Source organism: Rhinatrema bivittatum, chromosome 1 (assembly GCF_901001135.1).
Source record: "Rhinatrema bivittatum chromosome 1, aRhiBiv1.1, whole genome shotgun sequence".
NCBI lineage: Eukaryota > Metazoa > Chordata > Amphibia > Gymnophiona > Rhinatrematidae > Rhinatrema > Rhinatrema bivittatum.
In genome coordinates, this window is record NC_042615.1 from 737,183,373 (window position 1) to 737,203,978 (window position 20,606).

The 20,606-nt window shown below is 44.1% G+C and overlaps 1 protein-coding gene across 1 annotated transcript in view; it reads left to right on the forward strand.

Annotated features, from left to right (window-relative positions):
- Nucleotides 1-6: 6 nt before the first annotated feature.
- The window catches only part of EMB (embigin), a 71,030-nt gene continuing 50,430 nt past the window's right edge, over nucleotides 7-20,606 (forward strand). Inside the window, 4 exon segments of the mRNA XM_029577691.1 lie at nucleotides 7-215; nucleotides 5,904-5,993; nucleotides 11,204-11,393; nucleotides 13,800-13,888. Coding sequence (XP_029433551.1) covers nucleotides 131-215; nucleotides 5,904-5,993; nucleotides 11,204-11,393; nucleotides 13,800-13,888 — 454 coding nt within the window. The 5' untranslated portion in view covers nucleotides 7-130.

The window sequence follows — 20,606 nt, forward strand, 5'->3', positions numbered from 1 at the left end:
GGCTGAGGTAGGAGCCGCGCAGGCACTGAGTCACACAGGAAGCCGCCGGGAGGAGGGCGCAGAGCGAGAGCAGCCGGCCGGCAGGCAACTTCCTCTCCCCGCAGCGCAGCGCGGCCGCTCCGTCCCAGCCATGTGCCCCTGGCGCTCCACTCCGCTGCTGCTCCTGCTCCTCGCCCTGGCTGCTCCCGGCCGGGCGGACACCGAAGGCAAAGCAGGTAACTCTGGCCTCTCGCGCTCTCTCTCATGTCCCCCCCCGCCCCTGATCTGGGCAGGGAGGCGAACCCGAGGCTTCCTCGCCGATGGCAGTGGTGGAACCGGCTCTGCCTCTGCCGGCGTGCGCCGCCAGGACGGCGATGCTTCCTCCTCCCCGTCGGCTGGCGGTGACCTGGCCGAGCTGTACGAAACGGGATCGTCCCTGGATAACTTCCATCGTTTATTCAGTTGGGGGGGTGGGACTTCTGTGCGCTACGGTCACTTTCGCTTAGATTGCTCCATTGTTAGCTTGACCTTTGCCTACTCGCCGGCTCTCTCTCGTTTGGAGATGTTGAGACCCCCCCCTGGAAGGGCGGCATTGCGATGCAGGCTTGATCTGCTCCCTGCAGCATCTTCCCTCCGCCTGCTGCACTTTTCAGGGTCACCGAGCTGTACTGCAGAGGACACGATCCCTTCCCCGTCAAATCAAGTCTGCTCGTAGACACAAACCAACAATCCATCCCATACCAGGTTTCTTAGAAAATAAATGCACTGTATTTTGAATAATGAACATATTTTCTTTTTAGTGACTTTAGACGCCAAGTATGCTTTCTCTGTCAAGAGATGGATTTAGACAGCTAGAACTTGTTATAAGCTTATCAGTGGAGGTTACAATTCTACGTGCATTGTACTCACACTTATGGATGCCATCTTGGTCTTTTGTTTCTAGTCCCCTGTCATGTTTTATGTATGGGCCACCAGCACGGGACATTATGCATTCTGCTCGTGGTATGGTATAACAAGAGTCTTGCTGAGCAGGAAAATCATGGCTTATGTGTGCATAATTCCTTAGTCAAAGGTGAACTTTCATGGTTTTATTTTCTTCAAAGTATTTTCTACTTGCTGCCCCCTACCAGGAGAATTTCAGAATCCTATTTTAATTTGAAATAATGGCATCCGCGGTTCCCCAGTCCCTCAGATCTGATGACATTTCTCGGGAAAAGAGAGTGTGCAGGGGAACTGTTAAACTTTAATGCCCAGAAGCCAAGAAATTTCATGTCTAAGTGTGAGGGGAAAACAAATATTGTACATCCATCCTTTTAAATTTGAGAATTTGAAAGTAAATTTTTCTAGTTTCTGTTTATTGAAATCCTGTTTGGTCTGTAGAAACAGGACAGACAAGCTATAAGGTAAAGCTATGCTATTATAACAGCAATATTTGCCTAGAGTGCGTAATAACAGCACTAACCTACTACTGGGTGTTCCTAGTTGACCAGTGACACCCAGAACCATTTGCTGATTTGAGTATACAAGTTTCCTGGCTCTTATGCTCGAATTGCATCACCATGATTGTGCTCACATTGTATCTCATTTGCAGAACTCTAGAATGTCTCTCTTTTTCAAGGCTGCTTTTTTTTAAAAATTCTTAACCTCTTCTCTCCAATAAATATATTGAAAGACTCTGGTATATCCTGTTTGTTTGACTCGACTGGATTGGAAGCTCCATGGAGCAGGGGCTGTCTCTTTTGTGTATCTATACAGCACTGTGTATATGCTTAGTGGCAGTTCAGAAATAAGTAGTAGTAGTAGTAGTAGTAATAAGTAATGGTGTAGAACAGATTCTTTCACAGCTTCTGTGTGTCCTCGGCTGTACCTACCATCCCATTCATTTTAGTTTTGTAAGCAAGCAGGTGTTCAAACATGATTTGGAATTAAGCATAAAGAAAAATGTATTTTATAATACATATAAAAAGTAGTGAATCAAATTTGAACCTTGAAGTAGGGATGTACAATCGTTTTTCCCAAATTAGCAATGTCAACAAAATTGCCTAATTTGGAATGGTTCGGGAGAACTGAAAAACGATTGATTTTTTTCCAAAATTTTGGGAAAAATTCATTTTTGAGTCAGTGTGTACTATTGGGAGTTAGTGCACGCTCGTTAGCGCGCATTAACTCCTGATAGTATGCACTAACTGCCAGATTAGTGCGCACTATAGAGAGTTAGTGCACACTAACCTGAAAATCGGGGCCCCCGAAAAAAACCCCCCGAACCACGGGAAAAACGAAATTCCCGCGGGGGGGAGAGGGCCCCGAAACAAAGCCCAACACGAAATGTTTACCCAAAGCACATCTTTACCTTGAAGTATTCAAGTACTTATGTCACACAATGAGGACTATTAATGATGCTGAAACAACCTCTTTTAGCAAGTGTGTACTTATCAGGACATTTTATCAGCCACTCCCTTACTCACTATTAGCAAACTTTAAAATAATGCTATATACCTATTTCCATTTCTTTGTTCACTTTCTCCATTAAACTATTCTTAAATATGGTATTGAAATCTGCTTCTACAGTACAATATTTTGAGAATATGTGGATGATCTCAGTAATAAGAGTTCTGTCCATTTTGTCATGCATCGAATCAGAACTGTACAGGATGGTGTCATTGAGACTATGTGTTGGTAGAACATGGGGTCTGAGTTAAAAAGATTTGTACCACTTTTGCCCCACTGATTTCCCCGTTGAACTGAAAAGAGTATTTTATTTATGGGGAGAGGGGGACATGAGGCAGACTTTTAATAAGTCAGCCATGGATGCTTCTGGATTAAGTGCACACAAACTGTGTAATAGAGACATTTGTCTCTACAAGGCTGCTGGTTCCTGGTTTTTGTTACAAGCAGATTCTCGTAGGGCAAGTTTTAGCTGTAATCATATTTAATCCTTTCTTTTGTTTTCTACTACTGCTGATGCAGCAAAGCAGGAGTAAAAACTATAATGCAAGGCTAGAACTTGTGCTTCCTAGATTTTGTTTTGTCTTTTGAACACACTTGTTTTGTAAACTGGTTATTTTTAACACAGAGTATTAGTGAGATTTTTCAGAACTCCAGCCTGCTAGTTTCTTCATTCTGCTATCTCTTCTTCTGGTGTTGTTCCTCGCTCTGCATACCTCTAGTAGTGCTATCAAAATGATAAGTAGCAGTAATCTTATTTCTTTCCAGTGTAAATTTTATTTCTTATATTTTCATACTGTTTCCTCAGATGTGCACTTTTTAATTTGAGCTATTCCATCTCTTTTTTAAAGATTCCCTTCCCTGACTGTACTTTTCAGTTGTTCATGTTATATTCATAATTTATACAGATCGATGAGATGCCTGCCTGGGATTCTGGTAATGATAAAGCATAGTGCTGCATACTTAAACAGAAGGAGAGGAGAATTGGCCCAGTGGTTATAGTGCCCGATTATGATTCAGAAGTGCTAGCAGATACACTGAAAACTCATCTCAGACATTGACCTTCTTTATGACCTTGAGGAAGCCACTTTGAGGGCAATTTTCAAAACAATGTTGCTGCATTAAAATGAGTTAACGTGTTTAAATTATCCTCTTCTGCCCAGCTAAAAGTAGGCATGGGCTTCCATAATGTACATACATTTAGTTGGATTGCAAGGAGATGTTTCTGTGGGCATGTTTTAGTTGGGGGAGGAAAACAAAGCATGTATTTGACAGGTTACTTTGCTCAGCTGTCCACACACAATAGCAGTTACAAACCATACATGGGCTAAAAGTGCCCATGTACTTTGTAACTATGCGGCTCTTTGAAATTTGGCATCTCTATCTCCTTGTGTCTTTGGAGTTCCTTGAAATGAAGGCATGTGACTTAAATTGTGTCTATGGGAAGAATACTTAGTATGTCCGACCTTAGTTTATTTTGACAATTTCATAAATGGTGTCTCCTCAGCATTAATATATGTATCAAAAACAATGATTCTGAATTACCAACCAAATTATCTAAAATATTATTTTCAGTTCTGTTGCTTGAATTTGCCTACTAGTAATTTTGTTTTGTATCATGTCTTTCACCAGCCTGGATCCTAGTGTAGTTTGTTTCAGAGCATGTGTATAGTTTTCTTGTGGAGGGAAAGTCTAGTTGCCAGTTGTGCTGGCTGATCTACATGACAGCTTCCAAAACAGAGACTGGTGTGGTGAAGAAGGCTGTCATTCTCTAATAATTGTTGGGTAAATGTACATTGCCCAGACTTACACAGGGGATAAGTTGGGGGGAAGGATTTGAACTTTGGAATTTCAAGAGCTCTCCTGGCTTGTAGTTTAATGCTGTAAGTACTAGCCACACGGCATTCTCAAACCTAGAGCAATTTTATCTATTATTTATTTGGATTTAGCTCACACCTTTTCAATGGTAGTTTAAGGCAAGATACATATAGGTACAGAAGGTATTTCACAGTCCCCAGAGGACTTACAGTTTTAGGGCCCTATTTACTAAACAATTTTCCCATTGACTCAAAATGGGAGAAAACCTTTAGTGAAAAGGCCCCTAAGTTTGTAGTGAATACAATGGAGGGTGAAGTGATGCGACCAAAGTCATGAGCATCAGCAGGATGTGAGCCCTAACTTCCCTGGTTCTTAACTGCTGCTTTAACTGCTGAGCTGCTTCTACACGGTAATAAAGGAAACCAGTCCTGGGTTTTGGCCTGTTAGTTTCCTCTAGAGATGTGCATTCGTTTTTGCCAAATTAGACAATTTCAACAATCATTTGGCATGGTTCAGGGGCAACGAAACCCAAAAAGAATTTTTGCAAAATTTCGTAAAAATTTGTATTTTGGGTTAGTGCACACTGACGGGACTCAGTGCACACTACTGGAGTTAGCATGCACTAACTCCTGTTAGCACGCATTAACGTTTTAATGCTAGTGTGCACTAACCCAAAAATTGGGGGCCCACAAAAAAAAACAAAACCTGATCCATGGGAAAAACAAAGTTTCCCGTGGTTCCCTGAAAATGAAGCCCGAAACGAAACTACAAACCAATGCACATCTCTAGTTTCCTCCTCCTCCTTTGGGCTTTCAGTTTAATTGGAACTGGCCTCTTACTGAGCTACAGTGCTATGGGTCTTCATTCGCACCTATCTAGGGAGTTTGTGGGGTTGAGTTTTCCCTCTTTTTGTATCTCCCTACCAGCTCAGCCCAGCCATCACAGCAACAGTCTTCGGAGAGGAGCATCAAGCATAGCATTTGGTCCTGAGTCTAGATACTAGTGGTCATGGCTGAGTGATGTCTAAGGCCTTCCTTCCTCCCCCCGCCCCTCCCAGGTGATATAAGTGCTGCCTCTGCATCATCTTCAGCCCCTGTTGGCCCAGAGAGCAGAAGTCCTACTAGGATTTGCACACAGATCTTCCACATGGCATAGCACTATTACTGATCCAGTGGATCACTGGTAGTGCTATGCCATGTGGAAGATCTGGCAAGAAGAGTTAACTCTCTAAGGGGCCGATGCAATAAACTTGCGTAGAAAGCGGGTACTGAACAGTCAGCTGGCGTCCGCTCTTGTAATGCCCCCAAGGTGGGCGCTATTAGATTCACTTTGCGTTGGACCCGCATTGAATAGGCGCTAATCCCCTTATTGCATTAGGGGATTGATTAGCGCCTATTCTACCTGCGTCCAACTGCACGTTAACAGTGCGCTCGGCTCAGCGCACCATATTGCCTCGGCCCCCTAAGGTCGAATAGCTTGTGGAAAGTGTAATACTGATTTAGGACAAATATAAGGATTATAAAAATGCTGACCGTTCAGTCTCCTTATAGTATACCTTCTGGGATACTATAGGTAAAGCATCAAGTTATTAGTAACAATTTTATGCCACTTTGTCACAAGAATTATAAAAACTAACCATTTACAATTTTATCTTCTAATAGATGCGTACATGGCTGAACAAAATGTTGATAAAGAAAATTCAAGGATCGTTTCTAATCAAACTGTAATGGTGCAAAGTATATCCATCCCAGGTAAATTTGCTTAAACTAGTACCAGTATAGAAAAGTTCTTAAATAAATAAATATGACAAGTTGTAATTAAATTTTCTACTGTTTATGATTAGTGAAATAACTGTTATACCAGCTCAGTCCAGGTTATGCACATATACATTAGAATTTAAAAGCAACACAAATTTTAAATAGCCAGGCATAGATTAAAAATAGGCAGAACATGGATGTTCCAGAGCTGGGGCCAGCACTGCCATGCTTAACCCCTAATTTTCCTCAGCCAGCACACGCATGTTACTGGTATAACTTTACTACAGCTCTTTGGTAGGTGTAGGGGAGAGAGAGAGAGAGACTGTTTGTAGGCCTCAGCCTGACACTCAATATATGCACTATTGTAAAGCAGCACTTTGATTCGGGGTGAGTTTTCGGGAGGTGGGTTGGGGTTTGGGGAGTTGTGTTACAGAAACATTCAGAGGTATTCATTGTAAAATTGACAAGAAATTTAGACCTTATAAGTGATGAAAATTCTAACCTGAGGAGTCGATTTGTTCCCTGCAGTCTGCTAACTGCATTGTAAAAATCAACTCCTTTTCATCTCTTATAAGGACTAAAATTATTTAATGATGCCAGTCTTACAATGATTACCCCTGAATGTTTCTGTAACACCCTCCCCCAAACCCCAAGCCACCTCCTGAAAACTCAATCCAAATCAAAGTGCCCCCCTTTCAATTGTCCATATATTGAGTGTCAGGCTGAGGCCTACAAAGAGCTAATAGTGAGAGTGCTGAAATTTGCTTCTTTGCAATTTACTAATGTTAAAAATTTTGAAGATTTGTGTCTACCCAAAGCATGCCCACTTCTTTGTAATGGAAAGTTGCTTCCATTTTGCTGAAATCTGTGAGCCAGACCAAATTCTTAGGAGCTGGACAGATGAGCTTAGCCCATGCAGTCCACTGGACAGTGGAATAGGAGAGTTTATAAAGGCCTCATGCCAGTTGATTTTCCTTCTATGTTCCCTTTCCTGTCACTCAACATTCTCCACTGTCTCCTTCCTGGTTATTTATCCTCATACTCCCTCTCACCCCCTCTACTGCCTCATCTCTATCCCATTGCTTTATCTTATGATGTTTTCCACTCTTCTTTCTTCTCCTTGTGTCTCTGTCCCCATCCACCATGAATTTCCCACCCCTTTCCCCAAAATTTCAAAAATAGAATTAGATGCAAAGTGAAGTGAAGAAAAAGTGACTGAAAGTTCGACAGTGCCACAAATTGTAACAACGAGGGCAATTTTCAAAAGCCATTTATGCATATAGATGCCTATTTACCCGTGTAAATCAGTTGTCTGACAGTTTGCTCATTTTCCCTGTGGGTAAAAATCCAGTCACTGTGGGACAACGCAGATACTATTAGAGATGTGAATCGGAACCAGAATCGGATCCGATTCTGGTTCCGATTCACATCTATAGAGATGTGAATCGGAACTGATATCGGATCCGATTCTGGTTCCGATTCACATCTCTAGATACTATTATTACCTGCATTGTGGGAAGGCATTCCTAGGGTGGGGAATGCCACAGCATGCACACTCGGTTTTGTATTATCAAAACTATGTGCACTGTTTGAATGGAAAAATGTATCCACAGAAAAAGCAGGTACAAACCTCTGTTGGTGCTTTTCCCATAGGCGGTTTCACTGTTGAGAACTGGTACAATGTCCATAGGTTCTAGTGCCTGAATTGTTTTTAATATTGGTGGAATTTTTGAAACATATTCATACGCTATATGATAAAACAGTGAAAAGTCCCACAATCCTATAACTGAGAATAAACTTTTGTTGTACCTTTGTCTGTATTTGCCTCAGTGAGGAGGAATAGCCTAGTGGTTGGGGGGGGCTATGAACCAGGAGACCAGGGTTCAAGTCCCGCTGTTGCCCCTTGGGCAAGTCACTTTACCCTCCATTACCTGGGGATAGGGAAATACCTACAATACCTGAATGTAAACCAATGTTGGTATATAATAAATAAATAAATGGAGGTGTTGCCTTTCCTCTTATTTGTCTTCTGACTCTTTTTCCTATTTCCCCCTTTCCAACCTCTCTCTTTTTTTTTTGGCTGTTTTCTCACCCATATTGCCTCTGTCTCCTTAATTCCCCCCCCCCCCCTTTTAGCCCTCTATCCTCCTTTCAACCCCCCCTTCTTCTAGGCTTCTCATGTTTTACCCCCTCTTCCAGCTCTTTTCATCCTCTTCTTAACCATACTTCCGGTCCTGTCTTATTTTCTTGCCTTCTCTGTCTCTCTCTCTCCACCACTTCAGCTCCCTTGTTCTCTCAGCTTCTCCCCCCACCGCCACCCACAGCCTTCTCTGAATTGGCGTCCGCTGGGAGCTGCTTTCCATCTGCGTGGGCCTGGACATACATGCCCATGCAGGCCAGTTGATGTGCTCAACTTTACACAGGCCAGGAGGAAATCCTGGTTACTGTGGCAACCTGGCACCTAGGGATTATTGCAGCTCTGTTGTAATAAGATATGGTTTAGACTTTAATTGATTCTTTAAAAAACAATTATGTATGTGTTTACATCTTTTTCAAAGTTTATTGCACACTTTCAGGGTTTGTTTTTTTTTTCAGAGAAATGAATCCCTGATATATAAAAATCCCAAAGTATTCTAATTCTATGAATAAACAGAATTTTTATATAATCCTTCAGTGAAAGAGCCTTTATCAAACTTTTGAATTATTTATTTGAGTCTAAAACACAAAGCACCTTCTCTGTAATGTTGTAGTCATTGCTCAGTTGGAGTCGGTCTGTAACTCTGCCTTCGCCAGGATCTTTTCTCCAACTGCTCCTCTAGTGTCTGTTTTGCCTTTCTCAAAATGCTCAATGCATCTGGGTTGTCTGGTCATTGATTGGACCCTGATGTGGGTCATTGAATAATTATGGATTCACAGTAAATTTAAAATTTATATTCTATTGTTTTGGTAGGCTATAATATAATAAAACTAGCCGTTAAGCCCGTAACAACGGGCTACATTAAAACAAATTTTTTTCGGTCCATTTCCTTCCCCCTCATTTTCCCTCCCACCTCCACCTCCCCCCTCATTCTCCCTTTCCCCTTCCTCTCATTCTCCCTTCCACCTCCCCTTCATTCTCCCTTCCACCTCATTCTCCCTCCTCTCCCTTCCACCTCCACCTCATTCTCCCCTCCCCCTCATTCTCCCTTTCCCCTCATTCTCGCTTCCCCCTCATACTTCCCCCATTCTCCCTTCCCACCTCTCCCTTCCACTTCCCCCTCCCCCCTCTCCCTTCCACTTCTATTCTCACCTCACTCTCTCTGCCCTCCCCCTCCCCTCAGTCATTCCCCTCCTCTCCCAGCTCATTCACAACCCCTTCGGGTGGTGCGCGCGTGCCGCTACAAATCCTGGTCCTCGCCGCCGGTCCGGATCCTGGTCCTCGCCACCGCCGCTGCCGCTACGGGTTCTCCCAGTGCCATTTTTTTTAAATAGGCCAACTCCGGGTCCTCGCCGCCGCCGCCAGTCCGGGTTATCGCCGCTGCCGCTATGGGTTCTCCCAGTGCCATTTTTTTTAAATAGGCCAACTCTGGCCGACGTGCTCGCATGCGCGGTAGAGCTGCTCTCTACTGCGCATTTGCGGCACGTCTGTCCCATCCCATTTATATGGTAGATGGCTATACATACAGGGGTAGATTTTTAAAGTTACGCGCGGGCGTAAATTTGTTCGCGCAACCCGGCGCAAACAAATCTACGCACAATTTTATAAACCTGCGCGTGCTGCCATGCACATGTTATAAAATCCAGGGTCGGCGCGCGTAGGGGGGTGCACAATTGTGCAACCTGCGCGCACCGAGCCGAGCAGCCTGCCTTTGTTCCCTCCGAGGCCGCTCCGAAATCTGAGCGGCTTCAGAGGGAACTTTTTTTCCGGTCTCCCCACCTTCTCTCCCTTCCCCTTCCTAACCCACCCCCCAGCCCTAACTAAATCTCCCCTCTACCTTTGTTCAGAAAGTTACGCCTGCCCGAGGCAGGCATAACTTGCGCGTGCCGGCTGGCTACCAGCGCACCATTCCCTGGCCCAGGGGCTGGTTCGGAGGCCTCTGCCACACCTCCAGAACGCCCCCCGGGCCTGCACCATGCCCTCGGCCCTGCCCCTGGAACGCCCCCGAATGCCGTGCCACCCCTGACACGCCCCCAAGCAAAGCCCCAGGGCTTACGCGCGTCCCGGGACTTTGTGCACGCCGGCGGCCTATGCAACATAGGCGCGCCGGCGAACAAGTCCCCTGCGCGTGTAAATCCAGCTGGATTTACGTGCACAGGGCTTTTAAAATCTGCCCCACAGTATATATATTCTAATTATAATTAAGAAAATAATTTAGCGCCTGCTTAGAAAATATAGGTAGGTTTATGATGGAATAAACCCTGATTATGCCATTTTGGCTTGACACCTGATTTGCATAAAATGTTTTACTGAAAGAAAATGTGATATGCCATGCACTGTGCAAAGTCAGAAAAGCACACAGCAAAAAGTGGTACTCGCAGTGCTCTATGTAAAGGCAGCCTCTGCCCTCCTTATCCCAAAGGCAACCACACAGAGGCCAACCTTAAGTTAAGTTGAACACAATAAGAAAACTTACTCTAACCAAAGTAAAGAAATAAAAAAGAAAACAGAGGAAAGGAGAAGAGAGACATAACCTTTGGCTTTTTTTTTTTTTTGGGCGGGGGTGGGGGGTCGCAGGGGCATGCATTCTCATCAGGCATGCCCACTGCACCAGAGTAAGTGAGCAGACTGGATGGGCCAATTAGACTTTATGATCACGAAGGACTGTAGTTTACATTTTTTCATTCTTTCTCTTTTGAGTCCACTGCATTCCAGGGATCTGCACTAGATCCAACGGGGGCCTACTGTTTGTTGTCACGAGGGGCATCACATACCATTCGAACCAGTCGGACATTGGGGTGGGTAATGTTCAACTAGGACTACTTTTAGAGAAATAGGATAGCTACAGCTTTTCAGAATTTTCCATTCAAAAGCATAGCTTACTAACTCATGAATGCCCTGAGCATTACAAATGAAGCCGATTTAAACTACTGCAAAACATGTGACTATAATTTAATCCATCAGATTTTTTCAAATTTACTACATTATGATGAAGCACTGAGAATTTAAACTGCTGTATTATTAGTTATTGTATTTGCTGAAATACACTTTTTTTTTTTTTTTAAAGAATTGTCTGTTGCGTTAGAGAAAACTGTTGTAATAGACAGACCTACCATCATGGAACTCTCATGTGAGCTGCCCAGTGATTTGGGGAGCTTACCAGCCATCGAAGTATTTTGGACGCACCATGATGAAGAAATCAATGGAAGCAGGTCTACGTTTAATAAAACCGGAAATCCGTGGCATACTCTTTATAGGTGAGCGACTCAATTTGATAGCTTGTAGATTTATTTATTTAAATAATTTATATACCGGAGGTTCCTGTATAATATACATATCACCCCGGTTGTAGATGTGTTATAAAGACCTCATTCATGTGGTTGCTAGAGAATATTTTTTGGTTTCTGTTGTCATGGAACCATTTAGCAAGTGCTGTAGCAAAAACAAGGTAGAACTCATTTTTTTGTGACATGCAGTGCTGTGGGAAATCACACATTTCAGGGCAATACAGTCTCTCTCTAAGCAGAGGTTGCCAGCCAGAGCAAAGATGCTTTTGTGAAGGCCGGGAAATGCCTACTTTCCACACTCCACCATTCATTGGACCTGTAGAATTCCATAGTCGGAGAGGTCACTTTTGACCCAGCTCCTGAAGTCCTGAGGTCAACACTCCAATGGAGTGGAGGGCAAAGAAGAGCATGAAAATGGAAACAAAATGAGACACAGGGATGTTTCAGAAACAATGTTTATTAGGGATGTGAATTGTTTTATGACTATTTAAAAAAATCATCAGATTTTTTAAATCGTCAAAAATCGTTAGTCGTGATACAATAGATATTCCCCCGATTTATCGTGAAAAATCGTAAATCGGGGGAGGGGGGAGGGCGGGAAAACCGGCATACCAAAACAACCCTAAAACCCACCCCAACCCTTTAAAACAAATCCCCCACCCTCCCAAACCCCTCCAAAATGTTTTAAATTACCTCGTGGTCCAGTGGGGGGGGGGGTCCCGGCGCGATCTCCCGCTCTCGGGCCATCAGCTGCGTTAAGAAAAATGGCGCCTTTACCATGTGACAGGCCTCGGAGGTGGGTTGGTCCAGGGGCAGGGCTAGAGGCGCCCGGTTCAGCGGCTATTTGCTGTTGTGCCAGGGGATCGTGTGCCGGCAGGCTGCTGGCATGCACAACTTGCTCCTGTGCAGGAGCAAAACGTAAGTTAAAGAAATGGGGGGGGCCTAGGATAGGGATAGAGGAAGGGGAAGGGAGGTTAGGTAGGGGGTAGGGAACTGGAGAAGCCTGACGATGCTTCGCCATGCGAATTCGCTACATTATACCCCCCTTGCGCGCACCGACCAGGATTTTATAACATGTGCCGCCAGCGCACGCATGTTATAAAATTGCGCATTCATGTGTGCGCGCCGGGTAGCACGTGCACGTGAATGCACGAGCGTTCTTTTTAAAAATCTACCCCTAAGTGCATAGGAAGGGGGATTATAAAACAGGGAAAATAAATGCAGATTATTTGCAAATGAAGGTTCATTATTCCATAGCTCAGTAGAGACCATATCTGATTGATTAATCAGAGTTGGATGCTCATAGGAGCAGGAGGAAACTTCTGGGCAAAAAAAAAAAAAGCTTTATATACATTATGGGGTAGATTTTAAAAGGTTGCGCGCAGGCATCCATGTGCGCATGCTAACTGGCGCACACACATGGACGCCCGATTTTATAACATGCGCACGCCGGTGAGCGCATGTTATAAAATTGGGGGTTGGCATGCGCAAGGGGGTGCACATTAGTGCAAACTGCTCGCGCCGATGCCCGCAGCCTTCCCCTGTTCCCTCACAGGCCACTCCAATTTAGGAGCGGCCTGGGAGGAAACTTCCCTACCCCCTAATCTATCCTTCCTACCCTTTCCCCTAACCTTCTTGCCCCCTAGCCCTATGCTAACCCCCCATAAAAGTTCTCTCACCTTTTGTGCCTGCCGGCAGCTTGCCCGGCACACGATCCCCCAGCACAGTGGCAAATGGTCGCTGTGCCGGGGGCCTCTAGCCCCGTCCCCTCTCTGCCCCTTTCCTGAAGCTCCGGGACTTACATGCATCCTGGGGCTTTACACTCGTGGCCAGGCCTTTTTGAAATAGGCCCGGCGCGCGTAGGGCTTTTAAAATACGGCCCTATGGGAATAATTTTCAGAAGAATTCTCTGCAGGTAAACTAGTGCTTACTCTGCATATCCATGGGGAAGGGCCCTTTGAAAATCCATTGTCCTTCCCTCTGGGGAGAACAGGAGGCAGTGGGGGTAGGGTTAGGGCAAGCTGCAAAAAGTACACATGGGAATTTCATTTTAAAATCCTTATGCATTCTTTAACCAATGCACTCTATGCCTGCAAATTATGCGGGATAAGAAAAAGTGCCTGCAGTGGCCAGGGAAACTCTGTGGGGAGCTTCCCTATGAAAGCTGGTTTGAAACTTTGTTAATATTCCCACAATGTGTTTCTTGTTTATGTTTCATAGTTTTTCACAAACTTTGCTTTTTAATTTTTAATAATGACAGGCAGTTCAAATTGTATTGTCTGTTTCTATATTATCCTGTCTATATATTCTATTTTGACTTCTCAATGATGTATATTAGAGAGAAAGTAGCAGGTTTTTTTTTTGGTTTTTTTTTAGATTTCATATCAATGATAGCAGTCACATGGGAAATTATTGCTGCATTTTTAAAGCTGATAAAGAAGTGAAAGCAATATTCCATTTAAAAGGTAAGACCTATCTGCAACTTTATTAAGAAGGGACTTGATCCTGATGATAGTTTTTAACTGGATCCATATATCTGCTTTGTTGATGAGGTTTACACATACACAATTTGCACTCTGGTTAGTCATATATTTTCTTTATGAAATGTACATAGAAATATAGTAAATAATGGCATAGAAAAGCTGAAGTGGCCTATCCAGTCTGCCCAGAAGTTTTTTAGGGTTGTAAATGTTGCTCTGTGCAGGTTACCTTCATGTTTTTCTTGAAAGCACAATTTAATCATTTCATTGCTGTGTTGGGTTGAGCCCCTTCTCCGTGCAGGTTACCCCAATGTTTTATTTCAATCTTCTTGCCAATAAAGGATCCTCTGTGTTTATCCGAATCTGTTTTGAATTCCACTGTTCTCTGGGAGGGCATTTCATGTATCCACCACAATCCCGTGAAAAATATTTTATTATGTTGTTCCTGAACCTAGCTCCAAGTAGCATCAGGCTGTGACCCTAGTTCTATAGTGTCTTTTCCATTGGAAAAGGTTTATTTTTGCATTATCTTTCAGATATTTAAATGTTTGTCTCATATCTCTCTCTGTCTCTTCTGTCCTCTGAAGTATACATGTTCAGGTCTTGATGTCTCACCTCATATGTCTTTTGGTGCAGACTCCACACTATTTTGGTTGCCTATCTCTTCTCTTTTTGAGACTCAACCTGTACTACTGAGCAGTATTCTAAATGAGGCCTCATCAAGGGCCTGTATAGGAGCATTATCACCTCCTTTTCTCTGCTGGTTGTGCCTTTCTGTGCACCCTAGCATCCCTCTGGCTCTAGCCACTGCCTTGTCACACTGGATGTATTTATATGTCGCTATCATGCCTCTAATTTCTCTCCTTTCCTCCAGGGTATACATTTCTAGATCTTTAAGTTTATCCCCATATTCTTCATGGTGAAGACATTTTTCCATTTTTATTAACTGTCCTCTGGATTGACTCCATTCAGTTTATATCCTTTTGAAGGTGCAATCAGTACTCCAGAAAAGTTCTTACTAGAGACTTATACAGGGGCAATGTTACCTCCTTTTTCCTGCTGACTATTCCTCTCCCTATCCACCCAATCATCCTTCTGGCTCTTGCTGTCACTCTGTCTACCTCTTTGACTACCTGAGGTCAACATCCCCAGATCCTGCTCTTGTTTTGTGCACAGAAGAACTTCACCCCTTATACTGTACTATCTTGGATTTTTGCCATCCAAAATGCAGACATGTGCATCTTTTTAGCATTCCATCATAGCTGTAAACTTTAGACCAGTCCTCAAGCTTCACTAGATCCCTTATAATGTTTTCACACCTTCCAGGATGTCTGTCCTGTTGCATATTTTGGTATCATCTACTAAAAGGTAAACTTTTCCCCGATTGCCCTTCCACAATATCATTTATGAAAACGTTGACCAGAACTGGATTGAGGACCAATCCCTGCAGCACACCACTGGTAACCTCACTTTTCATGGAGTGAACTCTGTTTACCACTTACCCTTTTTGGCCTCCCATTGAGCCAGTTTCTAACACTGTCAGTCAATTTAGGTCCCATACCTACAATGCTCAGTTTACTTATGTCTCCTGTGTGGAACCATGTCAAAAACCTTCCTGAAATCCAAGAACAGTACATCCAGCACTCTCCCCGATATAACTCTCTGGTCCCCTAGCTGAAGAAATTGATTAGATTTATATGGCACAGTGCCCCTAGCCTTACTGCCCTCTATAGAAGTATGGAAAGGGGTTGCTGACTGCATTGCAGCTTACCAAGGCACTGCTTTTTTTCTCACTATATTGATTTATATATGTGCCTATGAGTGCTGGAGTCTTCTCCATGGACTCCAATGGACTGGGGCTGAATAAGGGTTGAGAAGAGTATGTAAATGAGGCAATCTTATAATTGAAGCGCAATCATATGATTTTGGCTTTTTACCCTTACTTTAACCTGACATTATGGCCTGAACATGTTCATTGTTGTTTCTTCGTTGTTTTCTATTATATATCTCCAAAATGCATCATGAAGACTATACATATTGTAATTATCCTGACAACACATTCCACAGCTTGGAGCTGGGCAAACCTGTTCTCAGAGCCTCGTTTTATGCTCATTAGTGGTTAAATCTCCATTGTTTAGCCTACCACATTGTCTCTGCTCAGTCTTAAATTTACATTTTTTTTAAATTTATTTACCTGTCCTTCTCATATGCTTATTTACTATAGTCCCCTTTCTAGCCTTAAATTGGATGAATTGATTCCTTAGTAGAAACAATTATCTTCAGCCAAAGTTTTCAACAATTATTGGGATGATACCTGCTCTGAAACATTCTAGTGGAACATATGTATAGGCTGGCCAATTTTGTACAGGAAAAGATCAAGAGAATGAAGAAACTTGTTCCACAACATTTTTTTGGCAAAGACACTTGGATGGGTTGTGTAACAGGACATGAATGCATTGTTTAATAAAAGACTTAGTAATTGGTAGAATGAAACAGGCGAGGCTACTTTATATAACCATAATCGCCTCCTAGTCAGAGAAGGGCAAAGAGGTCATTTCCTACTGTGAATGCTGGCTCAGACTGGTCAGCTTACCTGAAATTTTAGCCCTGGTTTCTCAGCGGACAATCTGGTTTTCATCTGTATTTGAATTTTTGTGGTTGAGTCTATTCTTGGGTAGGAAAACTTGTGAGAGCAGTGTTAACTATTTCCTGTTGGATTTTGTTGTGTTTTGGAGAATTATGGGAATGAAAGTGTTGCATGAGAATTTAGGGTGAGATTTGAGATTTGATTATAGGTGATAAAGGCGATGATTAATTATTTTTTATTGTGAGCAGGGTACTTTGTACCTTTACCATTTATTTTCTCTTTCTCCATCCTAGAGAGAAATTTGGGCAACTTCCTGAAGCATGCCTAAGATTTTCCTCATCCTGGGTGCTAGGATCGCTCAGCTCAGCAGTATAGAAACCTGGCTGAGCATAGTTGTGTGTTACAGCTTTGGAAGGAGTGGAGTGGTTTTGCCAGTGCCTTCACAGACCTTGAAGAGGAACTGTCCTGTGTGAAGAGTTGGTTTGTTTTCGAACTGCTCCCTGCTCAGAAGGGCTGTTAACCCTGCCTGAGGGGAATGAGATAGAGGGCTACTTTGCCCTGCACTCAGTTAAAATGGGGACCATAGTTGCCAAGAAGTAAAGATTGTTATGGCGAAGTATTTATTTATTCTTGGATGGTAGGAAACCTTTTTATTACCACCTTCCAACTGACTTTTTGGAGAAGAGATTTCCTACTTTCTTGTCACCAGGAAGGGACATTGACTCAGTATTGGAGAGAAAGAGACCAAGGCACTTGAAGTTTCATTCCATCTGTATCTAGAAATTTTTATTTTTATATTTTAATGATTTTTCTATTTCCATTTTTGACCGTTTATTAAGAGTTTAAGCCTTTTGTCTGTGTTACATTTGGTGGCTCAGGGGAGGGCCCCACAAGACGCCTCACTTACCCCTGACATAGCTGGACCTGTCCTGCAATCAGCACATGGCTTCTTGCTGCGAATATTCCCCAGCGTGGTCCGAGATGCCGCCACCACCGCTCCTACTGCCATCCTTTAGGACAGTGGTTCTCAACCGGTGTGTCACCAAGAACACGCAGATGTGTCGCCACACTTCCCGGTCCCCCGCTGACCCAGCTGCTCCCTGGTCCTCCTCCGTCCGGGCTTAAAATGCTGTCAGCCCGGGCGGAACGCGGCAGATCAGGTGGCGTCAGCGGCATCGGCATGGTCTCTTCTTCCCGCCCCCGCGACCTGGAAGAGGAAGTGGTGAGCATCGGGTGCGTGCGCGGGAAGAAGAGACCTTGCGAGTTTGGTCAGCGTCGGCCCGAAGAGCAGAAGAGAGACGCGGCCGGAGGAATGAGCAGCGCGGCTCGGAGAAAAATGAAGAAGAACGTCAACCCCCGCGGCCGATGAGACTCCTTTCTCCGCTCGAGAGCTGAAAATGAAGAAGGTTAGGGTTGGGAGGAGGCTGCTGCTGCCACTAGTTCCGGGGAGGGAGGGAAGGAGAGAGAGTGAATGAGCAAGCATGTGTGTTTGAGATCCTATGTGTGTGTATGTGAGTGAGATAGCATGTATGTGAATGATTGAGAGCCTGTATATGTGAAAGAGAGTATGTCTGTGATTGAGAGCCTGCCTGTGAGAGAGAGAGCATGAATGTAAGTTTAAGATTGGGAACCTGTATGTGTAAGTTTGTGATTGAAAACATATTTGTGTGAAAGAGTTTGTGTGTATGATTGAGATCCTTTGTGTGTGAGAGAGATCATGTGTATGTATGATTAAGAGCCTGTGTGTATAAGTAAGGGAGAGAGCATGTGTGTCTGTGTGTAATTGAGAGCCAGTGTGAGAGAGAGCGCTGGTATATGACTGAGAGAGGAGAAAGTTCCAAGCAAACCACCCCTCCTCCTAATTCAAAACAATTTTAGGACACCTGGATATCAAACGTTTCCAGGTATGCAGAACAAAAAAAAAATTTGTATCCTTATTTTTCATTACTGGGTCTTTGTGTCTGCTATTTTGAAATATTTTATTGGTATCTAGAAATTTTTTATATGAGTTTTTAATTATTGGATATTCCACTCATCAGCTGTTTCAAAATAATCTGTTCTTTTTGTTAGTATGGTTTTACTGCTACTGATTTTATATTTCTTGATTTGTTTTATAAGGATGGGTGGTTTCTTTTTTCCTTTATTACACTGCATACAGAGACTGGCTTGTTGCGGTTTCCGATTCAGTTTTTTCTGCATGCTTCTACCGTGTTTCCCCGAAAATAAGACATCCCCCAAAAATAAGACCTAGTAGAGATTTTGCTGAATTCTTAAATATAAGACCTCCCCCGAAAGTAAGCCATCCCTTGTAAACAGGGGCGGATTGACCTATTGGGGGATCGGGCTTCCCCCGGTGGGCCGGGCAATCCTGTGACGTCATTTTTTTTTTTTTTTTAAATAAAGTTTCCAAGGTATTAGGGGCAGAAGCGAGCAGTGGTATCCCGAGGGGAGCCAATGCCCCCGGGCGCAAGGAGGCTCATGTGGCTGCTGAGCCTCCTTGCCCGAAGAAAACAATCGCGTTCAAACGCGCTGATGCTCTTCCTCCTTCCTGCCTGTGCAACCCCGGAAGTAAACGTTGCCGGAGCCGCATGGGCAGGAAGGAGGAAGAGCATCAGCGCGTGCAGAAGAGGAGGAGCCACCGCGGGCTGCTGCGAATCCCAAGTCGCAGCGGCCAAAGAAGAGGAAGAGGCCCGGTAGCAGGGCCGAGGAAGAGGAAGAGGCCCGGTAGCAGGTCTGCCGCGGCCCGAGAAGTTCAGGGCCGCTGCAGAGCCCATCCTGCGGCGACCCGCGAAGAGGAGGCCCAGAGGTGAGAGAGAGGCTGAGGGTCTGTAGAGGGTGTGTGGCTGACGCAGGGGCAGCCAGCAGCTCTATTAGACATCCCCTGAAAATAAGGCCTAGTGCATCTTTGGTAGCAAAAATTAATATAAGACACTGTCTTATTTTCGGGGAAACAGGGTAGTTATGCGTTTTGGTCTCTTTATTCTTTGTTAGGTGAGGGTCAGCACATGTGATTTAGGTGAGGTTTTCTGCTGGCGTGTAGTTTCTGTGTAGGGCTCTATAGCAGCCTGATTTGGTCCGTTTTCCTAATAGGAGATGTATTGGTGTCTTAAGGCCTGGTGTAATATTTCAGTGTTGCCTTTTCTTAGGTAAGGTGGTTACTGTTTAATTGCTGGAAATTGGTACTGTTTTGGTGTGGGATGTTTACTATTTATGCAATTTCTGTTCAGACAGAATATGTATCTTTTCCTTGTGTCATTTTAAGCAATAAAAATAATTACCGGACCTTTACTTTTTATTTCCACCGTGAATTGTAATGAGCAGTGTGTCACACATGTGAGCGTGACCTGTAAGGTGTGTCACGATGGGGAAAAAGGTTGAGAACCACTGCTTTAGGAACATGCATTATATAGGTCCCGTGGTGGGAAACATTGAACAGCACCCTCTGATGACGTCAAGCTGACTGGCTTACTTAAGCAAGGGACTCAATACTACCTTGTCTCAGCAAAGGGTCTCCTGCCATCGCAATGTGTGTTGTCTTTGAGTTCCTGGTTCCTGTGTCTAATGTTCCTGTTTCTTCGTCCAGCCTTGCCTCTCCAGCCTTTTTTGCCTCCTTTTGCTTCATCTAGCCTTTCTTGCCTAGTCTTACCTTGTATCGACCATCTTGTCCAGTGTCTTCCGTGTGTCCTCATCCACCTTTGGCCTGACTTCCGTATCTGACCTTTTGCCTGAACCTGAACACGATTGCCTACTGCCTGACCCTGACCACCCTTGTCTGCTGCCTGCCTGGACTTTGGCGTGCCATTGTACTCTTGCTCTAGCCACTGCCCTAGGGACCTGCCTAAGACCTTCAGGCCACCAGAACCCAAGAGTTCAACCTGTGGGGGGGTGCAGCTGGTATAAGTGAAGTTCCAGCCTGACCCGCTACAGTGCATGTTTGCCAGCTGCCGGTGTAGGCCTTGAAGGTTTGCCTAAGAGGCTGCATCAACTATGCTGTAGCACAAAGGGCTCACATCCATGCTACACCTCACAGCCTGCTCTTTCTGAATTGGAGAACCAATCTACTAAGATCTACTGGAGTGAGTAACTTTGTGAGAGAGGTTGAGTGTGACTGGAGAG